The following is a 23620-nucleotide window of genomic DNA, read 5'->3' on the forward strand; positions in this document are numbered from 1 at the left end:
AAAGAAAAACTTGAAATCGCATCATATGACCCCTTTAAGACTGAGCAATAAAGAGCAACTGTGTTTTACCTTGCACATCATCATCATCTTCTGTCAGATCTATCACAGAACCTTTGGGCCGCCCGGTCTGTAGAGAGAAGAGTAAAATTTAGTACAAAACTGCAAAATTTGCAATTACATTTTAAACTACATTATTTACAATGAGACATTGCTTACCTGAGAGGGTGTTTTCGGTGTTGAGGCCTGGTTATCTGTTTAAAATGAGAGATTAATGATTATATTATGAAACAGCCCATACAATTTTCAAATATACATTACATAATACTATATAATAAATAAAAGCAATGTGAGGATAATCACAAAAAAAAAAAAAAAAATTTACATACATAATTGAGACAGACAGCACGTTGTATAGCCACAATAATAATCAAGATGCTCCAAATTCTTAACTAAAATAATGAAAATTCACTGCTACATTTAAAGGGATAGTTCACCCAAAAATAAAAATTGTCACTAATTACTCACCCTCATGTCGTTCTAAACCCGTTAAGACCTTTGTTCATCTTCAGAACACAGATTTAGATATTTTTTATGAAATCCGAGAGCTTTCTGACCCTGCATAGACAGCAGTTCACGGCCCAGAAAGGTAGTAAAGACATCATTAAAATAGTCCATGTGACATCAGTGATTCAACCGTAATGTTATGACGCTACAAGAATACTTTTCATGCGTAAAGGGAAAAAAAATAATGACTCGTAGCTTCATAATATTACAGCTGAACCACTGATGTCACATGGACTATTTTAATGATGTCCTTACTACCTTTCTGGGCCATAAGGAGTTGCGTTGCTGTCTATGCAGGTTCAGAAAGCTCTCGTATTTCATCAAAAACATTTTTGTGTTGCGAAGATGAACGAAGGTCTTACGGGTTTGGAACGGCATGAGGGTGAGTAAGTAATGACAGAATTTTCCATTTTTGGGTAAACTATCCCTTTAAATTTCATTTCAATGCATTTAAATAATGCGGTATTATTCCATGCTTTATAAATATTCAATAACTTTGTGTTATATCCCTCAAAAGGAAAAACCCAACAAAATTACAAAAAATAAAGCACTTTCCATTTAGCTGATATTTTAAAAGGTGGCCACATGATAGACATTCTGTTATACCTGTCTTTGAGGCCAGCGCGGAAGCCGACGGTGGACCAGCTGCAGCTGCCACTGATCCTGTCGCCGCAGGTCCCGTGGTTCCTGGAGAAGAAGCAGCTGTACTCACTCCCACAACAGCAGCACACTGTGTAGGTGTTCGGGCTGTAGTCACAGATATCCCTGTGCTGGGTGAACTAACAGTGCCTGTGCCACCCGGATACACGGCTCTCGCTAACGACACCGCTGACGAGGTCGAGGAAGACGAAACAACACTGCCTGCTGGCTTTTGAAGGATGAAGGTGGTAGCAGGTGTAGTCATCTTTGCCTTATTGTTGCTACTAACCGTAGATAATGAAGACACCGGTATTAAACCGACACCACTGGCAGTATTAACCAATGCCCCGCTTTGCCCATTTGCCATCGCTAAAGGAAGCTGAATCAAAAGAGGCTGAATAGACACTGACTGACCCCCTGAAGTTGCTGGGGTGTTAGTCATGACCCCTGTACTGGGTCCAGTCTTTAGTAGTAGGGTGCCTGTCTGAGACTGGCCAGGCAAAGAGGTGGATGAGGGAGTGGAGCTTGTTGTTGTGGAAATTATCTGTAGAATGGGTGCAGGAGAAGCTAGCGCGGAGGAGGTTGGTGTAGTCAGTGTGGACAGAGGTTTGGGCTGGGCTGGGATTGCTGAGGGGCGAAGAAAGAAAAAGAATGCTTGAGTTTAATAAAATATTACTTTCAGCGTTAAAACGAGAACTAGAATTAATAGAAATGAGAATTAAATTAATAAAAAGCTCACCAGTTGAATTGGAACCAGTGGCTGGACTGGACAGTTTGGGATCCATTGTGGTTTTAACAGTACTGTAAAAGAACAGAAATGGTAGGGAAGCATTAAAATAATGGCAATAGCACAAGCATTTCAAATATTTGCTAAAGCTTTTTGAATTACAAACTGCAGCACTAATATGTGCAGATTTAACAAATTAGTCTGTGACCAAGAGTGTGTCTACAAGGCTTTTGTGGCTAGCTAGCTCTTTGTTCAACTTCAACCAATGTGGAAAAAGGATGGTGAACTGTATAGATGTTGGCAAGTTTTAAGGGCCGTTCACAGAAAACGCATGCTTGCATTCAATTGTGTTTTCTATTGTTTTTCTATGTAAACCTACACTAGAGGTACATCTTTGACAACTGAATGTGTGTCTTTTTATTATTTTAATAATTTTTAAAAATAAAAAAAATGATTGTAATGTTTTGCAATAGAGGAGGAGCATGATCTTGTGAGGATAGAGGTTGATATGTCAGATATTTTTACCGTTGCGGTGTAGTCATGTTGGTTGCATTGTTGGCCTGAGCAGCGGCGGCGGCAGCATGAGCCTGATTAACAGGAAACAAAGTGCATTTTAATGAAACATTCAAAAGCACATTTTGCTTGCAATCAATCACTAAAAAGGGTATTGTATTTATGGATAAAGACCATTAATGGCTTGTATCTTTATTCCATAAACTCCCATAATGTTTTTCACTAAACCACTTTGACCAAATCACACAATAATTGAATTGTTTTACCTCTTGAGTTCTCTTTGAGTTCTCCGAGGCCTGATTAGCAGCACCAAACTTTTTGGCCAGCCGGGAAATCTTAGCCTAAAATGAAAACACAAAGTTTTGTTGATGTTAAGTATCAGGTTTCACAGTTCCATTCTATTAACTATTGTAGATGTATAATAGTAATAATTCTTGTATTTGAAAACTTGAAAACTCACCTGTAGTGTGTTAATATGCTGCATTGTATTCTGTTGTTTGGTTACGTTGTCAATCTTCTCCACTCTCTCTTTCAGCTCTTTTATGCTTCGGTCAAATACAGTCAACTGCAGCACCCGTAACCGTTCCTCGACTAACTGCTGTACCATCTAATAAGAAGAGAGTGAGAAAAAGAATAAATAACGTCTTATGTCTGAGCTTTGTTACAGAAGACCTTCGGATGCCTATCATGAACGTTATCTACCAATATCTATTATTACAGACAAATTACAGAGAATTCCCAAAACTCAAAAAAGAAAATTCCGACAAGTGAGAACCAATGCGTTTTGCTCTCGTGTGAAACAGGTACAGTTGAGCGGTTTACCATATTTCATGGGCTCTATGTATGTGTTATCAATGTTTCTGTGCATATAAAAACCTAAATTAAAGCAATAGTGTCTCTTTAGAACATCCTCTTCATTTGTGTTTCAAAGACGAACAAAAGTCTTCTAAATGTATTCTTTTACGAGTAAATGACAGAATGTGAATGTAACTATCCCTTTAAGATTAATTTACTGTAATCACATATCTCTGTATCTCATTTCATGTTATATGAAAATGTGCTGTTGTATAGGGTATGCGACTAAATGCTGTATATAGATATGAGGATTTAGAAAAAAAAACATAATATATATAACAAACCTTCTCCAGTTTATGCCGGCTCCCAGCATTGGCTGTGATTTTCAGCTCTATCTGAGCTTCCAGCTCTTCGCCGTCCAGCCTTGCTCGTTTTCCGTCTCTCTCGTCCTTGATTTCTTTGTCATCTTCATCTTTCTCCTCGGACAACGATCTCTTTGTACCAGCAGAGGCACTGTTGTCTGCTGTTGAGTAGGAACAGAGGAAGGGTTTAGACTTTAATGCTAAACTTCATGTCAATACTATTGAGCTATAACAAATATCTCAAAGCAACAGCAATTGTAGAGCAAACCATTTTCAGTCTATAGAGTAAATTTAACGGCATAGTTCAACCTTCAACAAATTCATTTCATTTTGTCATCCACATTAAAACACAAAATATATTGAAAAATACTGCAGCACTTTCAACGTTCCTCAAAGGTTGTGTTCCACTTAAAGCAAGTCATACAGGTTTGGAACGACTTGGTGACCGTTTAAATTTTGGGGTAAACTATCCCTCTGCTTAATGACTGCAAAATAATTCCGAATTCTCTCAAAATTACTAGTTGATCTGTAATTGCTTGAAAGTCTATTACAAGAATATGAACGGGAAAAGCTTATATTTTACTTCTGATTTTAAGTATTTACAGAATAGCATTTTTACAGTCTCCGCAAATACGTTGTACAGGAATGAATGGGAGAAATTTAATATCTGACCTCCCTGAACTAATAGACTGACCAGTAGTTTGCAGGCAGGTTGAGTTTCTAGAAATTCTCACCTCCTGCATTCTCAGAAGTGCCTTTTTCATCTTTTTGGTCCTCTTTCTCATCGTCTACATTCATCTTCTCCCCACTACTGTCTTTCTTTTCATCTTTGTCTGCTTGGATTTCATCCTCTTCGCTCAAGCACAGAAATCCTTCTTTAACCTCTGGATCACAGTGCAACCCAGAGGGGGAAGCAGAAAGAGAAGAGGAGGAACTTTTATTGCTTGTCTCCTTTTTCTCTTCTGCGGCCACAAGGGGGTCTTCAATATCCAGAGAAGGTGAGGTAGTTTGTGTGTTGGGTGGAGAGGGAGATCGAGAGAGGGTGAAAGATGGAGAAGGGGAACAGTGAGCTGAATCAGGGGCAGGTGACATCAAGTCGGCCTCTTTACGATTCGGGTCTTTCTCCTTGACTTTCTCTTTCTCCTTTTCGGTGTGGGCGCCATTGACCAGTGGTGTCTGAGGTGGTGAGGAGGAAGATGAGTAAGAGGCGGAGCTGGAGGTGGCGGCTGCCAAGGTGTTGTGCAGAGCTTCCAGTTGCTGCCGATCGCTCATCTTCATCGTTTTCCGTGCACGAAAGATTTTCTTCTGAGGTTCCTCTGGTACAGCTACTTCCATTTTCACCTGCGGAAAAACAGTGGGAGGATATGGTCAAACAAATGTTTTATATCCTAAACAGGCTAGTTAGATAACTCCATCCAGTACTCAACACATCTGATTAATCTGAGCAAGTACAAGTGCCTTTACTGACGTGTGACCACAAGGTGTCACTGTCACTCATCTAAACGCCACTTCCTGCTGTTCTAGAATTTTCTCTTGGCCTGGATCACAGTACCTTTCTTTAACTGGAACAAAACCATAACTAAAACCCTGGACTAAGACTTTGGATTAACTACTACCTAAAAAAAATTGCCAGAGTAAAAGTACTAAACTGATCTGTTTAGATACCCACACTATAAGTCTGAGCTGAAGCACCTTTCTGATTAACAAGTCCACAAACCACCTTGCATCTGTAAAAAGTAAGTAGTTGAACCTAACGAAAACCAATAACCTTCCTCAGTTCAATTGACATAACTAGTGAGTTGGTAGGGCGTAACAGTCAGCAGTGCATGTGATTTCAGAATACAGAGAGGGAGAACAGACTTTGTGTCCTCCCCCTCAAGCTGATTGGTGCAATTCTTAGCCAATAAGAGCAGCACTCTACAGAATCTGCTAGCGACAAGAGGAGTTCATTATATAATGCAGATTTTCAAAGCTACTATAGTACTTAAACTAGACTAGTACTTCTGTCTCAGTGTTAATCACAATAAGACATTAGTTTGTCTTACCAGGCTTCTGTGATGTCTCGTATTTTCCTGTTCATGGATTTGGCAGCCAATCGCTTGAGGATCCTAAAAAAAAATAAAAAATCGAAATGTTAGGTTTGAAATGTAGTTAGAAATTCATTTGCACTCATTTCTGCTACATGAATTAGATGTATTTAACTATTAGTTCTTCAACTCGAAACCAGATCCAAACATCCTTCAGTTCCTTTTTAGTACAGCTCCCTCATGTTTTAATTAAGTTGTACTCAAAATGTTATGTAATCATAACCCAGTAGTTTTATCGTAACACATGAGCACTGGCATATTCTTGATTATCTAGTAATGTAGTCGACATACTTAGTTCTGTGTATGGTTTACAGTACAATGCATGCTGAATCTGCAGCCAGATGTTATGACAAAGATCACAAATAATAAACTCATTGCAAGCTGTGTAGAAATAATGTTTTATATCATCTATAGAGAGAAACAAAGAACTTGAGCAAACAGCTAAAGAAACCTCAAAACTGGTGCCATCCTGTAAATACAAGTAGATTATATTATTAAATTCAGAAAACGAATCAGTGCACACAATATGTGGAACAGAAGTATATTGCGATTTGTGATTTTGGTAAGTCAAGGGAATATTATTTAAAACATATTCGCAAGGTATTTAAAAATAAATTACGGTATGGTGGTGTTCTCTTTCTGTGCTCATTAAGAGACTCTCAAAGCTAAAACAGTACACAAAGACTAGCCACCTGGCATAGTTCTTAATTATAAAAAAAATATATATATATATATATATATCGGCAAGTCTGAAACTAGTGGTACTCTCGCATCAAATGCTAAAACTGTTCTGAAAATGACACCTCTCAGCCAAGACCAAACAGAGATCAATCAAAGTACAGTAAAGCTCAACTAAATATTTACAATAAGGAGTTTCCTATATTTCTCAGTACTCCCATGAATAAGAGTTGCTAGTATTGAATTTAACTTGCTATTAGCATCAAAGCACCTTCCTGGATCCAAACAATTAATCTGTCTTGATTTCATTCTAATGCTGCACATCAACTTTACTTTAGTTATTCTCATCTCATCTTCTTAGTTTTACTACACATCCAATAACAATATAGAGCTGCAAGCATAAACCCACAGGACGCCGCATTGCTGCTGCACTGCTACATTAACAATCATCCTGGCAGGTGTGAATGACGTGGCTTCTATATATACCAAAATCTCGTCCTCCTAGACCATTTGCAACACCTTTAACTTCCTGTCAACAGCCATTCCTTTGAGGTCTGGTATCCATGACAACCACGAAAAAGATTTTTACGTAAATTCAATTGAAGATTTTATAGCTTTTGACTAATTTGCCATCCTAAACACCACAAACTGCTGAGTGAAGAGCAAGACAGGTGACTAGATTGTACAAGACACAAAAGGCGGCGGCAAGTTTTTCATATTCCAACATGTCATCAACCCAAAAAGAACAGACAAATGTGTGACAAAAACTAAACAGTAATAAAATGCATCTCTGTATTCCTCCATCTCCCCAGTTTTATGTCCATAAATGGGACATTCATTTCAGAAAATGGCTGATAGCTTCTGGAAAGCTTGTTCTTCTAATGTTGATCACCGTGCACAGGCTCACTGTGGCCCTCCCCCACCCCGTCTGTAAACATAGACGCTGAGGTTGCCGCTCAATGCAAAATGGTCGCCAGAGCTGCGGTGTAAAGCCAGGCTCAGGTCTACAATACTCCTTCTCCTGAAGCTCAGACCTGAATCCATACAATCTGTACTCACTTTCAACCGAAGCTGGTTTCAGAAACATAACCTCTTGCAGATTGCTAATAAAGAACTGTTCGTAAAATAACAGAACACGGTACTGCATCTTGAAAACAAGTTACAAGGTCGATATCTGCCTGATACCTGAAATAATTTTTGATGATAAGCGAACAAAAGTGATTCAGATAAGCAACCTTTAAATCTAAAATAAGTAAATCACAAAAGTTCCTAGCAAAAAACATTAAATAAGAAAAGATCCTAAAGAATCACGCTCATTTACGAAAACGTAAATGCGAAAACCCAAAGCATTAACGGAATTTCCAAGTCGAACGTAAAACAGACAATCCCAACAATGTCAGAAATGCAAAATTCTCACTAACAGCCAAAACAAACGCAACATTAAAAAAATTCGCAAAACTATCAGCGTCCATGAAAATACGAAAACATGAAAAATTTGTTTAGAATTAGTGTTAAAAAAATAAAACATCCACCAAAAAGTCCATTAATCTCGAGTAAACACTACTAAATATGAGGGTGAATTTTAAAAAAATTAGTCTTCAAGAACCGAAACAGCTCGAAAACAACCTTGAGGTGTAGTCTTCAGGAGTAGGCCTTGATTAGTAGCGAGCGCGAAAACAGGAGCATGCCTAGTTCCCAACTAGCTCAAAGCGCACACAACACAGAAAAGAGGAACAGAGAGAGACAGAGAGAACAGGAGGGGGAAGGGATCTCGTGTGGAGAGGCGGAGCACATTCTTTGTAAGGTGTTGGCTGTAACCAGAATAAAAATTTTAAAAAACAGTGTAGCTACACACAATTGTAGCGTTACAACCAACAGTACAACGTCATATGAAACAAAAGGTCACTTTTTGACTCATGATGAGACTGTGAGATGATTCATCACCTCTTATAAGCTCACTGATCCACCAGCGGTATTCTAAAACCTATGATTGAAGAAAGTGTTCCAAAATATGACATTCAACCAAAAAAAACTTTAGAAATCAGAGGAAAATAAAGAATAAAGAACAAAAACCTCAGCAGCAAGAAAGAAAAACTGCCATGTGCTGAAAAGCAAAAACTGCCCCCCTCCCCCACTGCTGCAGGCACAGAGAAAACAGGGTGGAAAATTACTGCGATGTGGATCATACCATTATAACAGAAGAGGGGTGTCTCACGTGCACCTCTATGGGTCAACACAAGAGGGCACAGAGCAAAACTGAATCTGCTCTGCATTTTAAAATAGTGACAATTTGTCTATATGCAGTCCATATTTTGCAATGAGCATGAATCTCTATACTGCACAAACATCTTTGCTACTGCACAGAACAGGATTATAATGAGGTGAAAGGTCAAAATGCTGTCACATGCAAATGGAAACAACTTGACAACAAAATGAGCTATGGTCGCAATTTCAATGTACAATGACAGACAATTAAGCATGTTCAGCATATCTGATCACTCGAGTCTCAGCTCATGAACATTTCACACCGTTGTGTAGAAATTTGAACTATGCAAAATCAAATCTAATAAATCGCATGAAAGCGCATAACTTATTCTACTTAAATGTAGGATTTTCTTTTGAGTTATTCCCAAAGGCAAGTTGATTAAATGAGAACAAATCCCTAATGTTCTATTCATTGTTTTCCTAGTAAAGGGTCATTTGTAAAACTATCCTGAAAACCAGACTAAATGTCCCCCAACTACATTTTATTAGACGTAGCTGTTAGTGTATGTGCTCCAACACATTTAACTCTAGTGTTCATGCGGGCGATGCACATTCTAATCCAGCTCATGACATTTTTCGATCTCCCGTTTTCCCCATCCTTTCCTGTCATCTCTCTACTGTGCCTATAAATAAAAGTGACAAGAAGGGCATTTAAAAAAGCCTACATTCAGTCCATGAGAACAAAGCAGAGGACCTTCCTTATCTAAACAAATCAATTCTTGTTCAAATGACTGTGAATTTTCAGACAAGTCCTAAATTAAAAATATTAGCACAACAGATTTTACAGATCTCGTAAAACCCTTATGACATTTAGGTTGCAACTGACTGAGTTCCTAACAGACAGTAAATACTGACGAGTTTCCACATACAGAGGTCTGACACAGTTTCCCAACCAGACGCTACACGACCAAAGCGCTCTTCTACATTAATCTGCGCTTCTGTCCTAGCCATGACAAGAGTCACTGCATTTTGCCTGTCTCTTGGTTTCCATTTTTATGCGTATCATCGGGTAGCTCCGCCCATTTTCAGAAACATCTGATATGACAAACCCCTCAAGATCCACAAGGATATTAAGAAAAAATTATGCTGTCTGGAAAAGCAGCATGGAAGTCTTGAAAACACAAGGTTTGTGTTCTTAGAGTTACGACATTTAGGAGTATTGTGCAAATACGTCGCAAGGTCAAGAGAATGTGCAAACCGAGAAAAGCACATACTAATCTGATTAGATGTGATTTTTACTTTCAGAGTGGACAGAAAGATCGTTTGGCGTTGAAATCTATTTGTGCAAACCAGATACGTGTCACCTGCACAGAGCTTGTCAATGTCCCCTTTGTGCCAACATACTTGGCCCCATCCACAATCAATAAAAGTGAAAAGATACACACACACACAATGAACTAAATACTTCTCAGGTTCATCCTATGATCGTGAGAGAACGCAAGCATGTCTAGTCGTCTCACCAAGGAACACCCCAAGTGTGAATGGAAGGAAAAGAGTTGCTCTACAGCAGAAAACAGTGTCACTCTGTTTTTAAACTTTGGAAGACCACTACAAACACATTCCATGAAACTACGGAGAGAAATCAAACACAAACACACACAAAGTGTATAATGGGAAAGGGAAAGTTGTTCTTAAAGGGGGGGGGTACAATGCGGTTTCATGCTTTCAGAGTTGTTTACACTGTTAAAGAGTTGGATTCTCATGCCAAGCATTGACAAAGTTTCAAAAAACAATTTGGACGTATGACGGAGTATTTCTGTGCCAAAAATCGTACTTCCGGGTTTGTACAAGTTTCGGAGAGTTTTTTTCGATCGTGGCTCTTCATGACGTAGACAAGGGTGGAACTCCTTATATGGGCATTTCTCCCGGAAGAACGCGCCTGCGCACGTATCGACCAGAGTGAGAGCGAGATCGTGCCCATCAACGCGCTTCTTCCGGCGGCAGCTCTGCACGGGACTTGCTCGGGAAGAATGTCTCCAATCCAAAGAAGTGTGTTTTTGGTTGTAAGGGAAAGATAACTTTGTTCAGCTTCCTAAAGACCCCAGCATTATGTAAACAGTGGATACAGTTTGTTTTCCAGGCCAGCAACGGAGTTTCACAAGTGTGTTTGTTAACGAACGTTTTATAAACAAGGCCCAGTTCGACGTTGGATTTGCACATCGTTTGATACTGAAAGATGGAGTGGTCCCAGCTATAAAAGATCCCGGTCATGATTCAGAACTGCAGACGGTAAGTGAAACGGCATCAAATGTCTGTTTTGTTGGCATTCGGCACTCAAGTGCTCGTTACTCTTTAGCTCTGCCCACGGCACACCTTCAGGAGCTCGGCTTTTTCTGGAGAAAATCGTAAAATAGTATCTTTCTTTTATAAATATGATAAAACTAAAGACTTTTTGGAGATATGAAGGATGCCGTACTACTCTATAGGTACTCAAGATTAACATGAGATTGGGTGAAACTGTGTGTGTTATGGCCCCTTTAAATTTTACTGGGGGTAAAATGCATGCAGTGAGAACACTCACTCTCCCCCACTGCTGAAGAATGTGCAGTCATAACGGTAAAAGACAACAGGCATGGATCGTACGATAACTAAGAAGTGTGGGGATGCAGAACTTTGAATAGAAGCAAGTCAGTGACAGCTAAAAATAATTCAAATCAATTAAAAAATTAATGTAATATTATACCGATGTTCCTAACGTCTGATGAAGGCCTTGAATGCGGCTGAACACTAAGATTTTTATCTGAAAATCTGAAGCTCTACATTTTCATATGGAGGAAGTGTGGCGCCTTTTTATGAAGTATTGTCACATGGGAATAAAAAACAAAAATGAGCATAATACTGCAACTGCAGCTATGATGAGAACAATAAAAAAAAAAAAATTTATTCTTCTCTATTGTTTTCATTGCTCTCTATGGTTTTGCACAAGCTTTAGCTACTTCAATACTACATATTTTAAACTGCTATAACTTCTCTGGCATTTTTAATTTCTTGTTACAGCACTGCTAATATTGTTGGGTACATATGATGTATATTAGCTTGTGTTTTATTCTAATTAAATGTATTAGCATGAGCTATTTTAATAAAATATTTTTATTCCAGTTAACAATATTTTGTTCACAAGACCCTAACATCTGTTGTTTAAAATTCATTCGTCCAGCTTTATGAAACATCTGTTTTAATGAGACCAAACTACATTTCATAAAGCATTAGTTACACACCTAATGTTCATCCTTTGCTCTTTATTATACTATATTAGCACCAAATAAACTCCCTTCATTAGTGAAAAAGGGGAATTTATTCTGAACGAAATCACTTAAAACCACATCATGCCTTAATAGCGAATTCCTAAGTAGGTTCGCCAGTTCCTATGAGAATGTAGTGCAGTACAAGTGCAGACGACCCGCAACGGAATATCTAATATTTACAGTGCCACTGGTGAAATAATAACACCTGAATCCATCTTAAAACCCTCAGTCACAACAAGTGTTGGTATAAAAACAGCTTCCTCTAGCAACTACTTTATGCACAGCCAGCTAATAACAGACACGACCGGCAGCAACAGGCTGAAACCAGTTGAGACGAGTTTACACCTCATAGATCTCTCTCTCATGTGTCTAAAAACACTTGGAGGTTTCTGGTAAAGCGATTAAACGCTAATCAGCAAATTAAGTGGCCAATTTTACTTTTATAAATGAACTGGTTTTTCTGTTTCCTATTTAAACTTTGCTCAATAACACTTTGAAAACCCTACAAAAACTGTCGTTCATGTGCATGAAATAGAAAATATTTCAGGCAATGGAGCTTAAACTCCTCTCGAATGAGAGGAACCAAACGCGGCACGACAGCAGGAAAGCGTGCACACACTGCAGCTAGACTTACAACGAGATTGCTTTAAGAGCCCCTCCTCCACTCTGCCATTTTACACTTGCAGCTCTGCACTGCAGTAACACAAAATGGCCACCAGCTCGGCTGCTGACAAGCTAAAAAACTGAAGTTGCACTATACACATGTGACGTAAACCAGAATAGGCGATACAATTTAAATGAAGTGGCTTGATTTTACAAGTTGTCTCATTAAGCCAGCTTGCACACATCCGTTAGACCAGTGTTTCTCAACCCTGGTCCTGGGCACCCCCCAGGACTGCACATTTTGTGTGTCTCCCTAATCAAACACACCTGATTCAACTCATTAGCTCATTAAAAGAAACTCCAGGACCTGAAATGGGTGTCAGATAAGGGAAACATACAAAATGTGCAGTGTTGGGGGGCGCCCACGACCAGGGTTGAGAAACACTGCGTTAGACTCTCTCTGGTTCCTAACATTGAAGTTGCTTTTTTTTTTTTTTCGCAGAAAAGCCGGCTTTCAATCCATCCTCATGAAGGTTGTGAAATTTCATCAGGGTGTCTTCTATCAACCAAGGCTTTGGGTCCCACAATATAACCTGATGTGATAACACAGAGGTGGCCTTGATTTTTTCCTGTCTTCTGGGAAGTGTAAAGATGTCTTCTTTCGCTTCATTCTGGTGCACCGGAGTTCTTCGCTTTTATAGGTACTCTTCAATCCATGCAGGTGAGGTGTTCTTCGTCTTCAACGCCTTGTGCTTGACGAGTCAGTTACAGGACAGCAGCAACATCTCTAGACATTTATGCATGGGTAGGCTAATCTATTATATCTAGAAAGTTATACTTCAGAAGTGTTAGATTATAAAAACACTGATACTGTTAACAGAAAAGGCCTAAGTATGTTAGCTCTACCACAAGGGTGCTCAATCCTACTGAAGATTTACCTTTGTGCAGATTTGGTTTTGAAGATTCTGATTGGTTCCAAAAAAGGACCTGAACCAGCTAATCATGCTCCTCAGGATCACCTGTAAATTTACCACAGGTGAGTTAAAAGAGGGATGGACCTAAAAGGAAAATCTCAGGACTGAGTACCCCTGAACCACATTATATCTTCCCAAAAAAAACTGGTTAACAACCAACATACACTTAAGAAATAATGTTAGACACTCAGCAATATCATGTAGCTAAATATGCAACGTCTTAAAAAAAAAAAATGCTAGCACTTTTCCGCTAATGAAAACAAAAATCGCAAACACACTTCTCACTGCGATAAATCATACATTTAGAGCAAACTAGTAAAACAAACCACACATTCACACAAAGATTCTAATGAAAAGAAACAAAAGCACAGGAAGACAGAGAGCTGGGAGCTTACACTGCTATCCTCAAATGCAGGCCACCTTCTGCTTGGAGGAGAAATCTGCAAGCGTGCGATCAAAAGCCTGGCAATAAAACTGAGCAGAGGTGTGGGATGAGCAGAGCTAGGGCTGTACATATGAAAAAATATGAAACCAGCTGAAATTAGTTCTAGAGCACAGTCACACTGCAGTGTAGAGGTCTTCACGGGTCCACTTGGATCCGAAAACCCGAGGTCCGACCCGAGCGGGTTTGGGTCCAAAACTTCGTCAAGTACCTCGGACACAAAATAAACATGCTTTTTCCAAATGGACCTGATTAGACCCGAATTCGTAGGCTACTTTCACTTTCGTGTTAAGTGAGGAACAAACCACACATTCACACAAAGATTCTAATGAAAAGAAACAAAAGCACAGGAAGACAGAGAGCTGGGAGCTTACACTGCTATCCTCAAATGCAGGCCACCTTCTGCTTGGAGGAGAAATCTGCAAGCGTGACTAGCCTCCGTGCTATCAAGAGCCTAGCAGTAAAACTGAGCAGATGTGGGGGATGGGCAGGGCCAAGGCTGTACCATGGATTTTACAGGGGTGCTACTTTTATTTTAATGTTAATAAATATTAAATACACTACTATACACTGTTTGACACTGACAAATGAGCTGTACTATGTATATACACTAAAGACTGAATCATAGATTTCTCTTAGCAACTCTTTTTTTTTTATTCAGGGTTTACTTTTAGATTTTTCTTTCTAAATTGGCTTGGAAAAATGTTTTGACTTGTTTTGAAACAGCTGAAACTGAAAAACATACATTAGCTGAAACATCAAAACTAGCTGAAATTAGTTCTAAAGCAGTCACACTGCAGTGAAGCTCCACCCTCTAGCTGCAAAGTAACATGGCAGAGCAGACAATGGAAAATTACTGGAGAGTACGGACCATACCATTGTAAGGACTGAGAGGGGGAGACACTGCTAACTTGGACATTGCAACTGTCCCGAGTTCCGAACAGACACTAACTACAGGTCATTTCCTTCTGAGGTCCAACTAATCAGAGGGTTTTTATGTCTGCCAAACAGAAGTGAGGTGTTCCAATCAGAGCCAACACGGAGCGAAAATATTAACACTGTAATTTTTTATTTAAAATAAAAACAATAAAATAATTTGGGATACGAGTCTGTAATGCAGCGGTTCTCAAGTGTAGCCTATGATTAGTCGTGACTCAAGCACGTCTAGGCACCTTACCTCAAGGAGCACACAAAGAGTACATGGAGGGGGTAGGGGAGCATTTGTTGGACTCTACCATGTTTGTGCTTGTCTTTTTTATAAAATACTTTCTTCTACAATAGAAAAAACAACATTACTACATTTACTAAACCCTAGCCATTATATCTTTCAGAAACAACATGAAACAAAGCTGTCCTCAGTGACCAGATCAGTCTGCAAGACCTTGCCATGACTGAACAAGTCAAGACACACTCAACAAAACAACTGCAGGCTTTCTATTAAATTACGCATTGTCAAAAAAAGGGCACAAAAATAAAGATGTATAGAACCAAAAAAAAATAAAAAATGGTCAAATATTAGTGGGGATAAATATCATGAAAGTGAGAGAACACTCTACCCTCCCCCACTGCTGCATAGCATGCAGTCAGAACTGTAGAACGTAATAGGCAATTAATGTACTATTTCTAAACAGAGCGGTGTGAACATTCATGATCCTTTGCATACAAGGAAGAATATGTTAAAACTGCCTACATTTACATACAATCGCAATTTAAATTATAGTGTCTCACTGGATTCACAGATTATATCTGCTTATATCTGAGTGGAGGCATATGCAAACCTTCATCTCAACAACTTGGAATTTGGCAATTCCTGTGTAGCACTTGCTGTCAGAACTGCTATTCAGATTGGTCACCACATTGGTTTAAAAAATCAGAATCCAGCTTTAGGAACGAGTTCTGAGCCTTTATAGCCATTTCAGTAGTACGAATTTACAAAAGGCAAAAGGTATTCATTTAAAATCTCAGTAAATTTCTGCCTAAATTCTTATTAATTTCTGCATTTTGTTCTTCATACAAGTTTAGGACACAGTGGCTACATTTACATGCAACTAGGGCTGTGCAAAAAAAATCGAATGTGATTTTTGACAAGCTACACAAAATCGCGTTCAAAATCGGCAATGAATTGCCTGCGATTTTGAACTCGATTTTGTGTTGCTTGTCAGTGAACTACTGCTCTGTGTAGTAAATGCCACTCCATCTGAAAGCACGTGCTGGAGATTTACTAATCACAGGAGCGGCTTTACTGATGAGATGCGCATGAAAATCGCATTCGATTTTTTGCACAGCCCTCCCTACATGCAACCAAATAATCCGTTTGTAATCGGATTGACGGCTCATTCGGACTAAAAAGCCTTCATGTAAACACCTTAATCGATCCGATTGAGCTCGATCGGAATGAAATTTTGATCAGATTGAAAGGGGTGGTTTATTCCTTTTCTAATACGATTGAGAGTGCATGTAAACACTTGATCGGATTGAACCCCGAAACTGAAAGGACTGCGCATGTGCAATGACGCAGAAATAGCGTAATGACGTATGACGCACGGAATGAGCGGCTTTTCCTTTTGAATAAAGTGTTGTATAAATGCGTATCCTGTCGTTATAAAACTCTCCTTTCACTCGGCAACTGTGAAGTGGAGCAGGACAACCTCCCACCAGTCCTTGTTTTGGATTCTCATCCACAGGCAACCCGTTTTGGGTGCGGGGAGGGGCATTTTTACTGAGTGATAAATATGAGCAGCACGGCATTTATCCATAAATGGATAAATATTAATTCTGCTGTTAAAAACAAAGAAACCGTGTAGAAGAGTGGTTATTACGTGCAAACAGTGAGAAACTCTATATTTGTGCAGTGTGCACATGTAAAAAAAAAATCAATTCCAATTTGAAGCTTGTGACAAACTCGCACATCAACCCGATCACTTTATTTAGCATTCATATAAACATTACATTCAGATTCATTAATCTGAATGAATTCAGTCCGATTGAACCAAAAATTTTGCATGTAAACGTAGCCAGTGTAACCAAAGGCTTGGTGTTTTTTTATTTCTCTGGATGAAGCCCCACATGCTTATTTTACCCTGCATAAGTAGCCACAGATTTGTCTGCACCGCTAATCAGAGGCAGCGACACGCTGCTGCTGCTGAATCTGCGGCAGGAAAAAATATAGTTGAGCTGAGTTTTGAGCTCACAATCTGAACTGAATGTGATGAGAAAGACCAAGAACTGTGAAACACAAATACTATAAAGAGACTAAATAGACATCTTTCTACTTCATGGTTCCCGCTGACTGCAAGGGAAACATTGCCATGTAATTTGTGAACAAATGACAATGTGCTGGTTCTTTTTACTGAATCAAACATTGTTTCAAACTTGAATTATCGGGTTGAATCAGTCTAATGACTCACTCGATGAATTAACATCTGACTTTATGACTCACTGTCATTTTAGTCATGTCCAACTCAGAATTAACAGAAAATGGAATCGACTTAGACTTCACATGACATACAATAATAAGGCATCTCAGCTACTGGAGCTGGTGCCAGCTCATTCACTCACTCACTAGTATTGTACATTAGCCTGGTGATTACGGTTTATCATTTTTAAACTCAAAACTATCAACCATCTATCAAACTATCAAAATCTTTGCCTTTGAAAAGTGGCCAGTGGAATTTTATTTTTAAAGGATATTCATCATTGCTGTTGGGATTATATTTGTCCTAAGAAACCACAGTGTATGTGCTCATTGAGCTGTCGACACAGTAACCATGAATAATCTAAACTGCTGATCTATCTACACAAAAACATTTGTGCAGTGTGCACATGTAAAAAAAAAATCAATTCCAATTTGAAGCTTGTGACAAACTCGCACATCAACCCGATCACTTTATTTAGCATTCATATAAACATTACATTCAGATTCATTAATCTGAATGAATTCAGTCCGATTGAACCAAAAATTTTGCATGTAAACGTAGCCAGTGTAACCAAAGGCTTGGTGTTTTTTTATTTCTCTGGATGAAGCCCCACATGCTTATTTTACCCTGCATAAGTAGCCACAGATTTGTCTGCACCGCTAATCAGAGGCAGCGACACGCTGCTGCTGCTGAATCTGCGGCAGGAAAAAATATAGTTGAGCTGAGTTTTGAGCTCACAATCTGAACTGAATGTGATGAGAAAGACCAAGAACTGTGAAACACAAATACTATAAAGAGACTAAATAGACATCTTTCTACTTCATGGTTCCCGCTGACTGCAAGGGAAACATTGCCATGTAATTTGTGAACAAATGACAATGTGCTGGTTCTTTTTACTGAATCAAACATTGTTTCAAACTTGAATTATCGGGTTGAATCAGTCTAATGACTCACTCGATGAATTAACATCTGACTTTATGACTCACTGTCATTTTAGTCATGTCCAACTCAGAATTAACAGAAAATGGAATCGACTTAGACTTCACATGACATACAATAATAAGGCATCTCAGCTACTGGAGCTGGTGCCAGCTCATTCACTCACTCACTAGTATTGTACATTAGCCTGGTGATTACGGTTTATCATTTTTAAACTCAAAACTATCAACCATCTATCAAACTATCAAAATCTTTGCCTTTGAAAAGTGGCCAGTGGAATTTTATTTTTAAAGGATATTCATCATTGCTGTTGGGATTATATTTGTCCTAAGAAACCACAGTGTATGTGCTCATTGAGCTGTCGACACAGTAACCATGAATAATCTAAACTGCTGATCTATCTACACAAAAACATTAATGATTAAATAAGAAAAAAAACAAAAAGGGAAACTACGGCAATGCGCATGCTAATCTCTCTACTTTAAAAGCAGCTATTCAGGTCAGTTATATTGTTAGCAATCCAAATAGTTATTTTTTTTCTTATTTGTCACTTGGGCATAACATAAAACACAGACATAATACACTGCAGAAATAAGCAACATAAAAAACTAAATATTTCATTTAATCAATATTTAATTTATATGTATTTATTTTTTTAAATTTGGTATTGAGGGACTGCTAATATTTTTGGTTTTAAATTTGCATTTAATAAAAAATATTACAAATTCTTAAATGCATTTTAGTAGTAGTCGTATATTTTTATTTAATGCCATGTCAGCATCAGCTATTTTCATGGCAAAAAACAATTAAAAAAATACGAGTATAGCAAATACAATAAAAACCAGCAAACAAACAAACACAAGTTATATTACACAAGATGTTTTACATTAACGTGATCATTCTAAAACTTCTTCTGGCAAAATTATACTAAACTCTTTAAGCGAGTTCACTTCATAAAAGAGTTTTCTACATACATTAAAAGCAGGAGAGTCCAATAAAATATGTTTGACAGAAAGGGGAATCTTGCAGAACATGCATCGAGTAGGGTCTTCTAAATGCATTTTAAAACAGATTAAAACTGTATTTACAATGACAGCTGAGACATCGATGCAAAATTATTTGCTGTCAACATGAAAAACAATATTTGCTAAGATCCTCCCCCAATCTTGACTGAGAAGGAAGACACCTAAGCAAAAAATGCAGATACCCAGTGGAATATACCATTTTTTAATTACAGGGCAACACAAACATTAAGAGGAGCTAATCCATGCCAAAAATTTAATTCTAAGTAGTATTAGAGAGGGTTGCTTGTGAAATGGGTACAAACATAACCGGAATTATTTTTAAAAACGAATCATTCAAACTAGTTCCTTTAGAAAAAAAAAACTGCTTTCCTCTTGTAATGCTACTGTATGCACAGCCAGCTAATCACAGATGCGACCTGCAGAAACTAGCTGAAACCGGTTCAGACTGGCTTAGCTGTGGGTTGTATGTCATAGATCTCTCTCATGTGTCGGTCTAAACTGGGTTTCTGGTAACATATGCAAACTAACTACAGGATCAAGCTACCAGATTTAATTTTATACTGAACTCATCTAGAATCTCCTTGTTGTGTAATGTATTACTACTTTTAAAAACAGAATTATCATACAAGCGCATGAAATCCATGAAAACATTTAATGGATTAAAGCTTAAAATCCTTCTAGAATGACTGGAACCAAACACGGCACAACAACAGTAAACCGTGCACACTGCAGGTACCACTCAGAGCCAGACTTACAGCGAGGACTCTTTAAGAGCCCTTCCCCCACTCTGCCATTTTACACTCGCAGCTCTGCACTGCAATAACACAAAATGGCCACCAGCTCGGCTGCTGTGAAGCTAAACAACTGAAGTTGAACAAATCACAGGAAGAAATTTCTAAATTAAAATAAAGCGGCTCAGGTTCAGGGCTGCTTGATGTAGTGTTTAGCTTGCATGTAGCATGTTTCTTCACATCTGACTTTTCTGGTTCCCCGTGTCAAGATATGTCCAGTAGTTTGTCCATACAGGAGCTGAATTTTCTTGCTTTTAAAATTGAATTGAAATTTTCAGTCGCACTGGATTATCAAGGTTCTACAGGGAGAACACTGTGTTCAGTCATTCAAGCCTTGTCATCCCACCAAATGACGTGACATTATAGAGGTGGTCTTTTGTCTTCTGGATAACAAAGATGGTTTCCATTGACGCGTCAGGTGTGGGCTGCTCCTGGGATTCTTCAGATCATAAGTCTTCTGGCTTTGCTTCATCCTTCTGCATTGGAGCACTTTTAAAGGGTTGTCTCTTCAATCCATGCAGGCGTTCCTCACCTTCAACACCTTGTGCTCAACAAGTGACAGTTATGAAGTAGCAGCAATGTCTCTGGACATTAACTGCTCTGTTGGTCACGCGGCATCAAAAATACTGTTAAAATATCTGAAAAAGCCACGTCCTAACACATTGAATACACCACTTAGAAGTGGCACGTCGCATCAAAACTTAATCACCCTCATTATAACCAACAAAGCCGTCTACATTGAAAGCACATGATCCCTTCAGTTATCGAAAGCACCACATTTTTTGTATGCGGAGATACACAGCTATTCCACTTGTTCCCATGTCCATCCTAAATAAAATGATTTTATTCATTAATATGAATTGTATTTTAATAACGTCTGAACCTTGCTGGGTTCAATTTTCTAGTCTCTTCTCTTTTTTTCCTCACTACAGTTCTGTTCAAAATAATAGCAGTGTTTAAAAAAAAAAGTGAATAAAGCTCAAAATCCTTAACTTTTATTTCAATACACGCAAATGCCTTGGGAACACAGCACATTCTATTCTAAATCAAAACATGAAGAAAAATTTATCAAATTTGTTTTTACTTTACAGAAAGTGAAGAAAACGTTATATTAGGCTGTTAAAAAAAAAATAGCAGGTCCAGTTGAACCACTGATCGCAGATGGACTCTTCTTACGATGTCTTTCATACTTTTCTGGACCATGATGGTGTAATTTACTAGGCAGTCAATGGGACCGTCACAAGCCTCCCGGTTTTCATCCAAAATATCTTAAATTGTGTTCCGAAGACGAACAAAGCTTTTACGGGTTTGGAACGACATGGGGGTAAGTGATTAATAACAACATTTTCATTTTGGGGTGGAGTAACCCTTTAATCTTGTTGGTCTGGAACCAAGATGCTGCTCGCTTACTGGTGTGTTTGGGGTCGTTGTCTTGTTGAAACACCCATTTCAAGGGCATTTCCATTTCGGCATAAGGAAACATGACCTCTAAGTATTTTGATGTACTCAAACTGATCCATGATCCCTGGTATGCAATAAATAGGCCCAACACCATAAAAACATCCCCATATCATGATGCTTGCGCCACCATGCTTCACTCTCTTCACAGTGTACTGTGGCCTGAATTCAGTGTTTGGGGGTCGTCTGACAAACTGTCTGCGGCCCCTAGACCCAAAAAGAAAAATCTTGCTTTCATCAGTCCACAAAATATTGCGCCATTTTTCTTTAGGCCAGTCAATGCGTTCTTTGGCAAATTGTAACCTCTTCAGCGCATGTCGTTTTTCAACAATGGGACTTTGTGGGGGCTTCTTGCCTATAGCTTGGCTTCTTCTAATTGTTACAGTACTCACAGGTAACTTTAGACTTTCTTTGATCACCCTGGAGCTGATCATTGGCTGAGACTTCGCTATTTCGGCTATTCTTCAATCCATTCGAATGGTAGTTTTCCGTTTTCTTCCACATCTTTCTGGTTTTGATTGCCATTTTAAAGCATTTTATATCATTTTAGCTGAGCAGCCTATCATTTTCTGCTCTTCTTTATACGTTTTCCCCTCTCTAGTCAACTATTTAATCAAAGTATGCTGTTCTTCTGAACAATGTCTGGAACGACCCATTTTACTCAGATTTTCAGAGAGAAATGCACAGAACATTTGCTGCCTTCATCCTTAAATAAGGGCCACTTGTTTGACAAGTTTTTTTCACAGAATGAATAACCTCACTAATTGAACTCCACACTGCTATTATTTGGAACACACCCTTTTCAATTAATAATTCAATTACACAGAATCAGCAGCATGCATGTCATGACTGTTGGGTCTGTTGGTTTTCTATAACTCTACTACGCCTACTAGTAAAATATTTGCCATGTAGAAATATAATTTCTACCAAAAACAGTGATTGATCTGGTTAGTGATGTTGGACTGCTATTATTTTGAACACAACTGTATATGTACACAGCTGAAACAACATTAACAATGTAATTTTCTGCACCATTTAAAAATAACCCAGATCAAATTTTATATCCGTGGTTATCATTGCAAGTATTTTTTTTATTGTTACTTTACTAAAAACTAGTTTCGAGTTTACAGCTAATTGATCCATAGTTAGCAATAATATAATAATTAATACAATTTTAAAGTGATGCGCAGCTTTACCGCTTTTAGTACAGAAAAGCTGTAACACAGGGGTGACCAATTATAGGGGTGCTCCGATCAGGATTTTTGAGGCCGCTCGCCGATCACATAAAGCAGTATCTGCTGATACCGATCTTTTTAAAGCCTTCTTTTTATCATTTATAACTATTTATAGTGATACTCCAATCAGGATTTTTAGACATTTATTCAGGGCCTGAATTTCATTTTTGAAAATGGGGGGAATTCCCCTCCTAGGTGTCTCTTGTGAGAGGGGAAGCAGCACTGACTGTGCTTTCACACGAGTCTGCTACTGATCTGTGGCGGTTTACCACAAACACAACATTTATCCATTATTTTGATTTCAAATCCAAACATTGTCACTGAAAATGCTTTTTCAGAGCTGCAATTATTTTTTTACACAGTACACTGAGTACAGTAATACAATCTTTCACAGACATGTTTAAACACAATAAATATAAACAACACATTATTCAATGCTTTTTACTTTTGCATTTACTTCTAGATTTAGCAAGTGGCAAAACATTTAAACTACTTTTCTTACGTCATCACAAACTTACCATTGACAGAAATAGTCAGCTCTACTGCCTTTTACTTTGCATTTAAATCTTTATTACAAGCAATCCTGCCGTTCATAAAGAAAGTTGTTTTTCTACCACCACGAGTGGCATCTATTATTGCCTTCATCTAAAAGTGCTCTTTCCCTTTAAACCTAGCCAAAAAGCCATATGTGTTGACTGTGAAACACAGTAGAATTTAATATGCATTTATGGTGTAATTACTACATTTTTGTTTCAATCCAAGTTCATATTTACTGCAAACAATGCACTGTTACTTTAATTCAGCGCAGCAATAGACTCGGTGCGGAAACGATCTCTGCACTGCTGCAGACGCACCGCTCCTG

The 23620-nt window shown here is 38.4% G+C and overlaps 1 protein-coding gene and 1 long non-coding RNA gene across 10 annotated transcripts in view; one reads left to right on the forward strand and one right to left on the reverse strand.

The window, feature by feature from the left end:
* The window catches only part of LOC107676868 (activating transcription factor 7-interacting protein 1-like), a 59587-nt gene that overhangs the window by 1825 nt on the left and 34142 nt on the right, over positions 1–23620 (reverse strand). For 4 of the 9 annotated variants that reach the window (XM_016471588.1, XM_016471589.1, XM_016471592.1 and 1 more), the window contains exons 2-11: positions 5646–5708; positions 4335–4941; positions 3583–3761; positions 2904–3050; positions 2710–2784; positions 2456–2517; positions 1943–2004; positions 1171–1830; positions 217–251; positions 70–127 (exon numbers count right to left, since the gene is read on the reverse strand). In XM_016471588.1, the coding sequence (XP_016327074.1) occupies positions 70–127; positions 217–251; positions 1171–1830; positions 1943–2004; positions 2456–2517; positions 2710–2784; positions 2904–3050; positions 3583–3761; positions 4335–4941; positions 5646–5708 (1948 nt within the window). Of the gene's footprint in view, positions 1–69; positions 128–216; positions 252–1170; positions 1831–1942; positions 2005–2455; positions 2518–2709; positions 2785–2903; positions 3051–3582; positions 3762–4334; positions 4942–5269; positions 5394–5645; positions 5709–13416; positions 13498–13847; positions 13983–14268; positions 14286–19223; positions 19315–23620 lie in introns of those variants that run through there. The other 5 variants (XM_016471583.1, XM_016471587.1, XM_016471584.1 and 2 more) reach the window with 5 other exon arrangements.
* On the forward strand, positions 12881–15376 carry LOC107676870 (uncharacterized). Its single transcript, XR_001632779.1, has 3 exons — positions 12881–13283; positions 13427–13514; positions 15226–15376. It is a non-coding gene; the product is annotated as an uncharacterized LOC107676870 (long non-coding RNA).

The sequence above is a fragment of the Sinocyclocheilus anshuiensis genome, unplaced genomic scaffold (assembly GCF_001515605.1).
Source record: "Sinocyclocheilus anshuiensis isolate Anshui unplaced genomic scaffold, SAMN03320099.WGS_v1.1 scaffold2166, whole genome shotgun sequence".
NCBI lineage: Eukaryota > Metazoa > Chordata > Actinopteri > Cypriniformes > Cyprinidae > Sinocyclocheilus > Sinocyclocheilus anshuiensis.